Consider the following 15,067-nt stretch of genomic DNA (forward strand, 5'->3'; position numbering starts at 1 on the left):
GATACCTATTATTTATATTTATATATATACAAATTAGTGAAAAATAATAATTTAATAATTACGAACGACACGAAATAATAATATAAATACCTGTTTATACTCGTAAAGTATTATAATATTATAGGCACTATTTGTTTTCTCGGATAACGTACAAAACAATATTGTTTTATTATATCTATTATCTCCAAACACTATAACGTCATAATGTGTTTAAATTATAAAGGTTCTATTATTATATAACTGCATTGCAGTACGAAAGTCAGCGTAAATACAATAATATTTGAAAAGTACTTACTGTGAAGTTGATGGACTGAGATGAACTGATGTTATCTTGAGAACAACAATTTGTTAAAAAAAAACCTAATTATATAATAATATGTATCATCAGTCCAACCCAAGCCAATTATAGAAGCTTAATTATTGAAATATTGTATTATTATATTTTTAGTTTTTACTATTTGAAATGATAAACATTATTTTTATATATATATATATATATTTTTTTTTTGCGTAACCGCCGCATACACATGTCCTTATGGAGCATCGTTAATTAAAATAAAAGAAAAACAACAATATAATAAACATTATGAAAAGCCCACCTGAAAACCAGAAATCGTCATCCTTAGCGCGCTTGGGGTTAGTGAGTATGAGCAGTCTGCGGATACATATGGGTATAGGGTGGGCATAAATCTACTAAGCAGACGGGACCTGCACATTATATTATGGCGTGGACAGCATATTTCAAACCCTAAGCAAAGTATTTAAACAATGACCCACCCATAACCCCCTACTACATAATATTATATAATTACCGCAGATAGAGATCTGCGGTAATTTAGAATTTTGGTATAAGACGTCATCAATGATTCAATATGAAAAAAATACTATAGGTAGGTAATAATTAAAAAATAAAATAATTGTCTTGGGCTATGCAAATTACAAATGCATTAGGTAAACGCTGTTCACCACGCCGCTGGACATGCACCGTCATACCGACCCTCAAATCATATTTTAATCTCACATTTGTTATATGTTTTGGTTAGGTTTTAAGTCTTGAATAAAATTTTTAATTTTAAAGCCTATACCTTTACACGTGAAGGATGATTTTAATAACAATGTTATATGATATATTATGTAAATTGTACAATATTATTAACATTGTACTACAACATTATATAATAATATAATATATTATATTATGTTATCTCATATTATAGACAATAGTTATTTTATATTGCCATGACAATTCGTCCATCAGGTAGGTATACTTATAATATCTAACATATAGGCATCGACAAAAAATGTATAATATAATGTATAGGTACTTATTTGTTTCCGGTTTAATGTGTAGGTATGTTATACGTTGGCGTTGTCAGATTCGCACAAAAGTTACGGTCGGCCAATCGTCGTATATTTGTACGTGTGTGGTGTGTGTGAAAACAATAATAATAATATTATAGTTGGGCGATGAGAACGATTCAACACTAATATTATACAGGTACTTAGCTATAAACAGCTGTATAGGCTATAATACTTTATACTTTTACGCAGAAAATGAACCTATACCAGACGCGGCGTGATAATACAGTAGTAAAGTAGAAGCCATTATTATATATTATATATTTATATACAATAATGATTGTTACGTATTATTATGTAAAAGCGTCTTTTGTTGTAGAGCTCGAGTCCATGACGGACAAGGTGTGTGTGTGTGTATAAGCGCGTAATATTTGTTATACGCATAAATATTATTTTCCATACATGTGTGTATATGTATATATATATATATATAATATATATATATAGGTGTATTGTATATAATAATGGTTTTAATTTAAACAATTAGTGCGCGACACGAGAACATAATAATTATTATTATCGTATATTCGATCGTTAATATATACATACAGGTATAATACCTACACTCGCGTACGTAGGTGAGGTACTTAGATACCTTGTAGCCAGATGTAAATACTAGATATATTTAAGTATATATGATTACACATACATTATTTTGTATACATAAACGACGTTAAACAATGGTTAAACGCTTCATATATTGTATATAGATATACCTATACTATACAGTGTATAAATTATGTAGGTACTTACCTATATTATATTGTTGCGGCCTAAACGACTCGATGAAAATAAAAAATTAATGCTTTTTAATTTACGACCAAACAAGTTTCAGGTAATTAAAAAAAAATTCACTATATATAGGTATATACGCGTTTATTATTAAATACAAAATGGGTCGTTGTACATAATAATATAACATACGCGCGCGTGCGTACGTGCGTTTAAGTCGTATTGTATATACGTTTAGGTAGGTACCTATAATATACATATCGCTTATGTACATATACCTACTATGCACACACTCAAGTTTATGTACATAGTATATACAATATACATATATTATATGCGTTCTCCGCGAGAGTACAATAATTAGTATTTGCTTCGTGTAAACGCGATAACATCACGGAATTGTTTAATTATTACGTTTTTTTTTTATTCGTCTCGGTTGTATATTATTTTCTAATCGTCTCTGTGCTGCAGTTTATTATATTATATATAATGACGTACTATATATTATATATACTGTGCTCGTTGTGATAGCCTCATCGGCCGTTTCGCTCGCTTATAACATAATCATTTATAAAAAAAGCTCCTCGTCGCCCGCTGTATACACTATGATGATAATAATAATATGTTACTCTACATATAGCGTTAACATTTTACAGTAGGTACCTACAAATTATATTTAAATGTATTATAATGTACTTGCGATATTTGAGACATAACTATTGTTTAGGATTTTGAACATGAATGTCTCCGACTATACCACTCGAGACCAACGCACCAGCACACTGGTAATCTATATACCATCATTGAAATAATATTATAGACTATAAAGCTATGGTGGACCGCCGGCCGCCGCGATTATAATAATAAAGCTCCAAACATTACAAATAATTACAATATTATTATAAATAACACAGTCCTTTTCAAATATTATTTTTAAAAAAATCTCTAATTATATAAACAAGATACTTTCATATTATATTACTTCGTGTTTTCGTTTTTCGTCTTCAGCTATTTCAACAACTATACAGTGGCGTAGCCAGAAGAGAGGCTAAGGGGGCTATAGCCCTCCCCCCGTTGACTGTGTTGACTCAAAATTAATAAAAAAATAAAAAGTGTAAATAAAAGACATGTTGTGAATGTATTTTTTGTATTTTCTTGGGAGACTTTTCCCCCCCTCCCTTATAAAATTCTTATGTGATAGTCTATATTAGACGCTTTTGTCGATTATTGCGCCACTATAGCAATATAGAATATTATTATTAAAACTAAAACATTTTCACCATTTGGTTTCATTTGTATTTTTTTTTATTATTATTAATAATTAACATACAAATCAAGGTAGACCATTTCTGTAATAGTTTTGCTTTCATTTTAGTAGGTATTATTTACCTAAATATAATATTATAATTGATTAAAATTCTTGTATACAAAAATTATTATTTGAGGTACGGTCCAATTATATGTTCCGTTAACTTTAATGATAATTAGGTAGCTGCAGGTATTTAACAATATGACGTGATGATGTATTTTTATAAAATAATAATTATTACCTATATATAGGTATACCACATAGGACGTGTTATCGGAATTAACGGTCGTAAAAATGTCTATACATAAGTGTATAATATGATCTAAATTATAGTATATTGTACCAAATTAAGACGCTCACTGATACCTATACCAATTATCATATTTAATAGGTCGTAGACGTAATGGAATTAGTATTATAGGTAGGTATATTAATAATAATCGCTAATAATCAATATAATAATATTATATTATATTGTATATGGTTTCGTAACGTTTTTATTTCGGTCTATATAATATTATGTTCATTTTCTGCGGCCGTATAAAATATTAGGCATTATAATATTATTAGTGCGATCAACGAATTTAATAAACGATCGGACTAGATTGTGATGAAATATCACTTTTATAATATTATCGAATAGCAATAGGTATAACCAAGAGAGGTTGTAACCTCTAAACATATAATAAATTAGGTACCGTAAATATACCTATTATCGCGATTGTACTTTATCTGAAATTAATGCAAAACCACGTTAAATTATATACACAGACAATTATCATTATCCTATGATTATAATAATATATTACGCGGTGTAGTGCAGTGATTATTGTTTTCAAAACGGTCTGAAATAATATATAATATGCTAATAGGTAACTAATATAATATTATTATTATAGACGCGTAAACCTGCAGAATACTCGCTATTATATAGGTGCGTGATGATATATTATATATTTACATAATTTAGGTATTCGATTTCATTTAACAATTTTAATATTATATATATAGGTCTATATAGATACCATCGCGCGTATCGTTGTTATAAATGTACGTATATATATAATATTATGATACCGGGGTATAATATATTTTTACGGTTCGATCGAAAACCTTATATTCATTATGATTTTTTTTTATAGAGACACGGAAAGCTAATAAAAAAGTACAAAGATTGAAATCCATATGTGATGAAAACCTGTACTCGTGTAATATATTGGAACATAGCATATATAATGGCCGTATATAGGTACAGGTAATAACAATAATCAATTATTAAAACGTATATTATAATGTAACTATACCTAAATGTTATATATATATAATATATTATATACTTACTCACAATATTCATTGATAACATTAATACCTATATTGTATACGAAATAAAAACGAAATAGTTCCAGGTCAAACGGTTCAACTAAAAATCGTTTATATATATTACTACAACTTGCGTGTATATTGCAGACATTATTTTAATAAGTTTTAATTTCTTATCTGCTGGCGTAGGTCTATTTTAAAATATAATATTTGTTATATAGGTAGCCATATTATAACTATATAATATTAGGTAGCTGCAGTCGTGACTCGAGATATAATATTGGGTTGGTAACCGCATATATTATATTATATATGGATAGGCTATATGAGTTATAAAAAAAGAACTATAAAAATGTTTCCTAACATTTTTTATCCAGCTACAGACCTACTCACTATTTGGATCCTTATTTTGCCATGTGACCCACAGAAAAAAAAAATTCTATGTCGGGTATTTATAATATAATTAGGAATATAATCCAATATTGTTTAATCTCATAATATAATATATGCTTGTAACCATTACAAATATGACACGACCCACAGGTTGGGAAGCACTGGGCTTCATTATATTATATAGGAACTATTAGGAAAGCACTCTTTGGTATTTTGAAATACATTATCACTGAATAGAATAATAATTATATTTGAACTAATGATTTCAAAATTAAACAATTTAAACGTTTTTACACTCTTATTTATATATAATATATACCTATAGGTAGTATACTAACTACACTAAGTGGGTATATATAAATGTAATTATTGTACACAATAAATTATTTGAAATAGCATTATAATTATGTGTACAATTAATTATATTATGAACTGAATCGATTACCGATATTATTCATTCCATTATAATATATAATATACCTACATTATACATATTAAACGAATAATGGTATAAACTTAAGTACCTACCTATCGATTTCATTGCATTGGCATATTAATTTAGATGTACTTGATTTTTATAACGATAGACATATTAGATATTATAATAAATTTTACACTAATACGTTTATTAAATATTATTATATATTATTTACATAGGCACTTATTATATATTGACGTATCGGGAATTAATAAATTGGATATCAATTCGTATTCACTTTTTTAAAGAAAATATTTAATTGTTAAATAAATTATTGTAATCGAGCATGTTGCTCCATAGATATTATAATTTTTAACAATAATAATATAATCGAGGTCATTTTGTATAGATAATATTATAGCTACAGGTACCTACATAAACGTGTTCTAGTAAAAATATTTGAACAGACGTTTAATTTATTTTTAATCGTTGGAGTCGTCAATAACACGTATAAATATAAGTATATAACTAGATATAAGTATATTCATGTATATAATATTAGTATAGTAGCTAGTATAATACCTATATTACTTATAGGTAATTATTTAAGTTAAATGCTAATTTTCGAAAGCCTAATAGATATATTATATTATACAGAGCCATTTGTCGCTGAACATTGCTCACATTTTATTATAATAAAAGATATATTATATTATAGTCTGCAGACTACGCTGCACGGCGCACGTTTTGTACAAAAATCGTTTGCCCGCATATATTACTGGATGCTGGAATACCTTTAAAGTTATGGCCACACGTTCTTGACTCTATATATAGATACCTACTGTCTACTTTGCAGGTATAGATGTGCAGTGTAGAATATTTTTGGAGGATTGTTTAGAATAATTTTAGTAGGAATACTCTATATCTAACTCTTCCTAGACTTCATTTTAGTATAAAATGTATATAAAAAAAAATATATTCAATATTTTAGATTCTGGTTAAATATTGTTATATATGAACGTATACTGACAGTGTTTCTAGTAAAAAAATCCACCTATCATCAACTTTAACGAGGTTTCTGTAGCTTGTAGGTGACAAATTAGTTTTAGTTTGTATTTTGTTGGGTTAAATATTAATAGAAAACAATTTCTCAGTATTAACATAGTAGGTATAGTTGGTACATAAAACACAAAACATAGGGGGAACGAACATTTATATTTTATATACACGTAAATGTTATTATTATGTTTCGAATCATTTTTCATTGTATAATATAATATATAATGACTATTTGATAAATCATTGAATTAAAATAAACATCCATTACAGTAAGCTATAGGTTATACCTACTGATTGAAGATGGTGCACTCGACGTGTACTGCAGTAGGTACCTTACCGTACAGCGCACAGTGGTATAAGGTACCTACCTATTTTGTTATACATTTTAGCTTAATGGTAATATAATATCTGTAAATAAATCAAAAATTTAAAGTATGCACTCTTACGTGGCTATGTCGTTATATAGATAAGGGTATAATACCGAATTTATTATGGGAAGGGTTGTTATAAATTTGTATTTACCTTTTATATACCTAGGTAGGTACACTCATATTATATTATATACCTACACCGCGGTGGTGACAGGCATGCACACCGCAAGTACCCTTGGTATAAGCTACCTTCCGTGCTATATGTACGATAAAAATATTACAAAGTCGCCACTGCAACCAGCGACGGTTAACGATCCGTCGAGGGGTGGTGAGCGAACGACAATATAACGATAGATAATTTAATAGCAGCGGTGGCGTGCGATGACGACGACGGACACGACGTCGTCGTATTGACGAAACGACGTACCCCCTCGCCGCCGCCCCGGCTGAACCACCCACAGCCGCCGCCGCCACTCAGCGACAGCAGCACCGTCGTCGGTGTCACGGGGGCCGGCATGGGCGTGGCCTGCGCGGTGGGCGGCGCCGGCGGCCACTACCGGGCGCGCTCTGGTCGCGGCCGCCGCCGTCGCGAGGTCGCAGCCAGCCGCGGCGCTAACCGTTTGGACGTTCAGTCGACCGACGACACCGCTACTGTCCGTGTTCCGCGCGTATTCGTGATGATATAATATTATCATTGTTGCAATCGAATAATATAATATTATCGTTCGCCGTTTCGTAGTGTGCCCATCACGGTAATAACACATTCGCTGGTGTCTTATAAATCGATCACGTGTGCGCTTTCACGCGTATAATATAATATTCGAATACATAATATATTTTTTTTTACGATTTCTCACGTTCTCTAATTTTTTATATCTTAATACGACTAAATTCGCCGTTTACCGCCGTAAAATATCAAAGTCGAGATTATTCGTTTTATGAATTCGCGCGCATCGTCCGCTGCGGTCTGCCGGTGGTAGGTAAGCCGCGCGCGTTGAATGCGCTTTACAAACGGTTCGTGCGGACACACATGCTAGAACCGACCGGAGCAGCAAATATGACAGTCTTAGCGCTCAACCATCTGTTGCCGCCGCCTCCGACGCCGTCCGCCAACAACGGCGGTCCGCAACCCCAACAGCAACAGCAGCAGCAACAACAGCAACGGGCGGCTTCCGGAGCTGACGGCAACGGCGCCGACGACTTACAGCAAAACGGCAAGACATCGCGCATGATGACGGTCGCGGCCGCGGCCACAAACATGTCGACGGCAATGATGATGGGCGGCGGTCCGCCGACAGGCGTCGGCCACCACCACCACCACCATCACCACCACAACCACCACAGCAACCAATTACACAACAATAACAACAACAACAACGACGATACAGCCAGCAGCCCGCGGTCATCCGTCGTCGCGGCCGCTCGTCCGTCCGGTCACATCAAGTTCAGCGTGGCCGCCTTGTTGGCCGACACCAGGCCCGTGCGGTCACCGACGCCCGGTTCCTTGTTCGACGACGACATGGACACGCCAGACGACGACGAAGACGACCGCAACAGCGTGGATGTGGAGACACCCGACGGCGGCGTCGCTGTCGGCCGGCGGTGCTCATCCAGCACGCCGGACCGCGGCCGCTCGCCGATGCCGCTTCACCCGTCGTCACCGCCGCTGTCGCATCACCAGCACCACGGCGGCCACCCGTTCCAGCAGCCCGGTGGCTCCATGGCAGCTCGTGCCGCGTTCATGATGTCCGGCGGCGGTGCGTCCGTCACCGGTGGCGGACACCATCACCATCCCGTCGCGCCCGTCCGGCCAACGCCGTTCACCGCGTTCGCCGCAGCCGCCGCCGCCGCCTATTCGGCCGCCGGCATGCAGCATCCCGCCGCCCCCGGAGCGTGGCACCCGCATTACGCCGGTGCGTTCCCCGGCTTCGGTTCCACCGGTCTCAATTCCGGATCGCCTGGTAAGTTTTCAATACTTCAGTTTAATATTATAATCGCGAATGACATAATGTTGTATTTTATAAACTGTGATTGACTGTGTATGGTTGAGCGCACTTTATTATTACTTATATTATTAAGTGTGTGTGTCAAAAATCTTTTTTTCCGCGACGTCCGCTAGACCATACTATTTTTAGAACGTCCATATATTGTTGGCATAATAGGCAGGTAATTGTCAGTATTTATTTTTAACCCCGTAAACGGTCCGTACGGAATAGCGCCTCTATTTTTGTACCGTTCGCGGCGTATAATGAAATCAATAACGCGTATCCCTAATTAGCCGAATAATTATTGTTGTTGACGCGCGCACAATGATTATGATTATAATATATTACAATAATTATTCGATATCGACAGTTGACTATTGTATATATTAATGGTTTTGGGGATCTCGTTCAACGGTCGATTTTCGGCACGCAAACAAAAATAAAATATCTTTTTGCGGCTAAATGCAAATTAAAATTGCCGACAACGTTTTGAAAACTTCGGCGCCACTGTATATAATAATATATATTTAAGTAGGTACCTCGTTCCTCGTGCAATCTCAAAATCGATTAAGACTCAAAAATAATAAAATTGTGATAATTTATTATCATTATTATAGTGATATAGGTAGATCTAAACAAAATTCCCTTTTAATATAAATGTCCCCTCTCACTCTCACTATATAATAATATAAATACCACATTAATTGACCACGATCAACCTATATTAATCTGTATATTAATATTATGTACATTATGCTATGCTGATTCTATGAATATTGTAATTTTTAACTTACCTTTAAACTGCACTTCTGTGTCCCCATAACTTGTTAATTTTTCTAAATTTGTTATTTATTTAATTTACCGTCGATTTGTATATTTTATTATATTATTTTATGTTTCGTATATTATTATCATTACAAATATGTCAACGATTTATGTATTTTCCCATAGTCAAATATTATTAATATACACGATATTATGCACAAATTTGACATCCATGGTCCTTCATATCGTTACTTATACGTAGAATAACGTGCCTATCGATTTGTGCCAATATTCGGAATTTCTTTATTATTTGCAACGTCTATATATAACTCGTGAAATGTGAATACAATTATCCGTACAATAACTTATATATATCATATTATGTACTTTTATGTTTTCGTCGTATTTTTTGCCTGATTCAATATCACTTACATGGATAATAACAGGTGTCAGGAATATTTAATGAATTGATAATAATGCAGTAGCTCAATTATCTATGGATGAATTATACTCGCTGGTACTTTAATTTTATAGGGCGATTTAGCCACGATGAGCTCTACTTTAATAAAATTATGAATTGTGTAATGCATAGTTCGGGGGACATCATTTTATATCAATATAGGTACCATCTGTATCTTATTCATTTAGCGTTTTTCGATTTTATTAGATAGTTTATTTATTATTCGTCTTTTCCTCCTTCCGATATGAGTACCTACGTTATTTACACTATGTTCGTCTTGTATGATATTTTAAGTCAATATTTGTAATTAACTTAATACTGTCATTATTAATCTAATCTGTCTATTTATTGTTGTTTGTACCTATTATATTGTATTATTATTATTCATCAGGTTTAATGTATATTATAATTTGTAATATACAATAATATGTTTGACGATAAGCAAAGGTGAACTATATTGTGTCTCTAATAAACAATTATTAATACCGTTTTCGAAACATATATTACCTATCACAAAATATTTTAATTTTATCGTCGAACATTAGGTAGGTTACTTTACAAGTCGAAGTGCGGACATTTGTGTATTGTATGCTAAAGTGTTTATATTGTATCGTCTGTTTGATTCGTTTAATTTGAATGTTATAAAGTATATTGTATACCTACATAATATGTTAAAGTTTTTTTTCTCAACTGGAATATTATAAAAACCCGAACTTATACATTAACACGATACAAATATTTTAGATCTCTACACCAGATATATTATGTATATCAAATAAATGTCTAGTTAGGTTAGAATAATTTAAGCCCAACAGAGGCTAAAGATAAAATAATAATAGTTTAGTAGGTATGTTCCTTAGCTACCTAAACAATCAAAACCGTTTACAAATTCCCTATACGCGTTGTCCATGCCAACATAATATAATCGATGCAGATTTACAAAATATAATAGGCACCTATCATCATACCTATGTATATATTGATGTAACACTACGGTATGATATCTCATAGATCGTTCTGTTGTCGATCTTGTGCTCGGTAAATGAATAATAAATTTATCAATACGAATGATAATAACAATAATAATACATATAAAAATGTAATGTTTATGACTTGTAAGAAATCGTGTACAATTATATTTTATTTACCGTGTGTTCGAAATGAATTTTAAATTGCACGATTAGGGATGACAATAATATTATTGTGAATTGAAAAAAAAAACATAAGTTTAAACAGATAGGTCGCCGCGGAACTGAACTCGGGCGCGCTCAAACAATTATTTCATCGCCTAAACCTTTTTACGATAGGCTATACTGCAGTATACCTACATATTACAGAAGGTACCTACCGGCGGACACTTCTACGCATTTTTTACGAAGTTTATCGCGCTGACGATAATATAATATATTATCAATGCTATTGTTACACGACAATAGACGCTGCAGTGCAGTAGGTACCTCCATCTGTGTATTTATAAGTACCTACCTATATAGTGTATAATAATATATGCTATATAATCGTATGATTACAATAATAATAATTGCCACGGTTTTATACAAATCGGCTATTGTTTGGCAGCACGCGTTTTTCTTTTTTCGATCACCGTAGTCTAGCCGGCTGCAACGGCAGCAATAAGCACTGCAGCAGTAACCTATAACGCCGCCGTCGTCTGCGGTATTCCGCCGACGTATCTCTCTCTAATTGGGCGATTTTTTTTTCTTTTCTGTTCACCATATAATATGCGCCGCGCTGCGGTTTATATCATTACACATAGTTCCTCGGCCGCCGTTTTATTATTATTTTTAGCGGCGTCTAATTGCTCTCTCGGGCGACCGAGACAAATGCACGTTAAAACGAACGTAAAATGTGTTAATCGGCGCGAGGCCCGACCCGGCAGCACACACACACACACACACTGACATCACATAATGATGACAAACGCACACGCGGACAAACGCGCGAGGGTCGTGCCAAGAAAGAGGAAACGGAAAGAGAAAAAAAATAACTCGCCTAAACGCGAACAATATATTACTGTATAGTCGATAACACCGCCGCCGCGTATAAGTCTGTAGGTTTTACATTTTTTGGCCTCGGTTTTCACGCGTTTAAATTATTTGCCACAAATTTTTAAAACATACACACACGTTGTCTCCGTTTATCGTCGTTAATCGTCGCGTTCTATTATGCATATATACATACACACACAGCGTATTTATAGACGGACGACATATACGAGTGCGCGTGCAGCTCGTGTCCTAAGTTTTTTACGTGTGTGTGTGTACCGCCTGCGACACGATGTCGTGTATTAATGATAATAATTATTATAATAAATTACATCGATTTACTGGGAAATTTCAAATTATTAATCGTTATTATTATTAATCGTATCTATATTATAATAATAACAATATAGGTACTATTGTGTTTGTAGAGTGTACTCAATTTCGTTTTTCGTTTTATAGATTCCAACAACGGCGAACCGCCCAAACTCAAGTGCAACCTGCGAAAGCACAAGCCAAACAGGAAGCCCCGGACGCCGTTCACCACGCAACAGTTGTTGAACCTGGAGAAAAAGTTCCGGGAAAAGCAGTACCTGAGCATCGCCGAACGGGCAGAGTTTTCCAATTCGCTTCACCTGACCGAAACACAGGTAACGCAATCGTTTTGAACTTAACTATTTGTGTATACGAAATTTTAGCAATAAGTGTGGGGTTTTGGATATCCTATATAATATGTATGGCCGTCGTCGCGGGCACCATTAACAGGTGCTTATAAAACAATAGCTCTAATGGCGTGGGATGGTTCTATAGACACTACAATATTATGCATGTTTTATAAATAGGTATACTTCAGATTAAGGTCTACTAAATACTTATTTGCTTCTCGTGATAGGCAATATCTATATATGACTTGCAAGTTGCAATACAGGGTATAACTAAAACGTATTATAGGAATAATTAAAAAAAATATTTAATTATTATTATACTGAAGGCCAACTTTAAACGCTCACCGTTCTGAATAATAAAACACAATATTTGTTTAGAATGTCTCGAATAATTATTAATAATAATTAATTTATAAACCGTTTGCAATCGGTTTTATTAGATTTTAATAAACATAAATTTAACTGTATGGGGGTCTGGCGTAACATAGCCGTCGTGGGTCTGATGTTTTCTGGAGGGTGGTGAAATGGGTATATTATTAATTGACAATATAGCAAGTTCGGCTTCACTGAAAAGTGAATATATTATAATTTATAACAATACGATGAACTTCGACGGACCTATATTATCGTGTACTCGTTATAAATCTAAGTGTCGCATCGCATATCATTATCACTTTTCTAATCTCTGCGACTTGTGTCCGAATTAACAGGTGAAAATATGGTTCCAAAACCGGAGAGCCAAAGCCAAGCGGCTGCAAGAGGCCGAGATCGAAAAGCTGAAGATGGCTGCGGTGGCCGCGGCCAGGCCGCACCACCCGCTGTACGGCAACCCGCACCTGCCGCACTACTTCCAACACCCGTCCGAGCTGTTCGGCCACCAGCACCAACTGCAATCGCTCCTTTCGCACCGGCCCACCATGGCGCACCTCATCGCCCAAGGCCTGCAGCAACAGCAGCAACAACAGCAGCAGCAGCAACAACAACAGGGCCCGCCGCCGACGCACCAGCCGGCCGGCGGACAGGTACAGCAAACCCATCCGCCGTCCGCGCGCTCGTCCATGTCGCCCGGCGGCCGGCGGTCGGCCACCCCCGCGTCACCAACCCCATCGATGGGCGGCGGGGGCCCGGGGTCTACCACGAGCGTCTAGTCCGGACGTGCTCTCGCCCATGGCAAAACGGTATTTAAAGACTATACGCGCCGCGTATCTATCTCGTTCTATTTTATTATTATATATAATATTATTATAATATGTTATTATATTGTATAAACACTATTCTCTTATACAATAATTATTATTAATATTATTATTATTACTACTATCATTGTACATGGAAACTAGTCACCTGCAAAAATAAACGAACCGTCGTCACTGCGCTCGCGAATGTATAGACATAACAATAATCATAATATATGATATGCGAGAGAACACGATAATCGTCGTCCACCGATCTAGCTGCCATCGAAGTATATTACTATCGATGCTCGTGATTTTTTTATTTAAAAAAAATTATTGTCTTAACGAGTTCCTACACTTTATACGCATATATTGTGACACGATACAACGCCATCGTAATTTGTATACTCGCAGCTGTGCAGGTATATGTCGTGCCCTGCCCCGGGCGACCGCCGAGGGATCGTTTTAATTTTGTTTTAAATTTTTTTGACTATATTCTGTTTAAACGTAGGCCTACCTATGATAATATCATCATCATCATTATTATTATTTACGTGTTGTTTATTATTGTGATAAGACTTTTTTTTCCGCCCCGTCGGATATTATTATTGCAATGTACCTACCTATATTATTTTGTTCGGCGGGAACCGCGCGCGCGCATCATTTATACGCATATAATATTAATTTTGTTTGTTTGTTGTACAATTCTTATATTTGTTCGCGTAACGTGAAAATATAATATATATACATAATATATTGTACCTACCTATATATATGTATAAGTATAATAAATGGTATTGCAACTCGCGCGTATATTTGTATTCATATATATATATGTAAATTCAGCCGTTTGTAAACTCCATATATATATATATATATATATATGACAGTAGACTATAATTTTTAAGATAGGGTAAAACTGTGTACAAGTGCCAATCCTATTATATATACCCTATATGAATGTTTTTTTTTTTTTTTTTATGTACATATTCAATATAAACTCGAATATTATTATAAATAGCAATAATATTGAGATTAAAAAAAAAAAATTAATAA

The 15,067-nt window shown here is 34.5% G+C and overlaps 1 protein-coding gene across 1 annotated transcript; it reads left to right on the plus strand.

The window, feature by feature from the left end:
- Positions 1-7,568: 7,568 nt before the first annotated feature.
- LOC100575011 (muscle segmentation homeobox) lies at positions 7,569-14,752 on the plus strand. The gene is made up of 3 exons (XM_003245255.4): positions 7,569-8,922; positions 12,634-12,821; positions 13,547-14,752. The coding sequence occupies exons 1-3, from the start codon at positions 7,992-7,994 to the stop codon at positions 13,982-13,984; spliced, it is 1,557 nt and encodes a 518-aa protein (XP_003245303.1). The 5' UTR covers positions 7,569-7,991; the 3' UTR covers positions 13,985-14,752.
- The last annotated feature ends 315 nt before the right edge of the window (positions 14,753-15,067 follow it).

Source organism: Acyrthosiphon pisum, chromosome A2 (assembly GCF_005508785.2).
Source record: "Acyrthosiphon pisum isolate AL4f chromosome A2, pea_aphid_22Mar2018_4r6ur, whole genome shotgun sequence".
Taxonomy (NCBI): Eukaryota; Metazoa; Arthropoda; class Insecta; order Hemiptera; family Aphididae; genus Acyrthosiphon; species Acyrthosiphon pisum.

What these genes read in the sequence shown, in the direction of transcription:
- LOC100575011 (XM_003245255.4), top strand. Translation starts at nt 7,992, where the DNA reads ATGCTAGAACCGACCGGAGCAGCAAATATGACAGTCTTAGCGCTCAAC. An exon ending in TCTCAATTCCGGATCGCCTG is followed by an intron (nt 8,923 to 12,633) that starts GTAAGTTTTCAA and finishes TTCGTTTTATAG; the next exon opens with ATTCCAACAACGGCGAACCG. An exon ending in TTCACCTGACCGAAACACAG is followed by an intron (nt 12,822 to 13,546) that starts GTAACGCAATCG and finishes CCGAATTAACAG; the next exon opens with GTGAAAATATGGTTCCAAAA.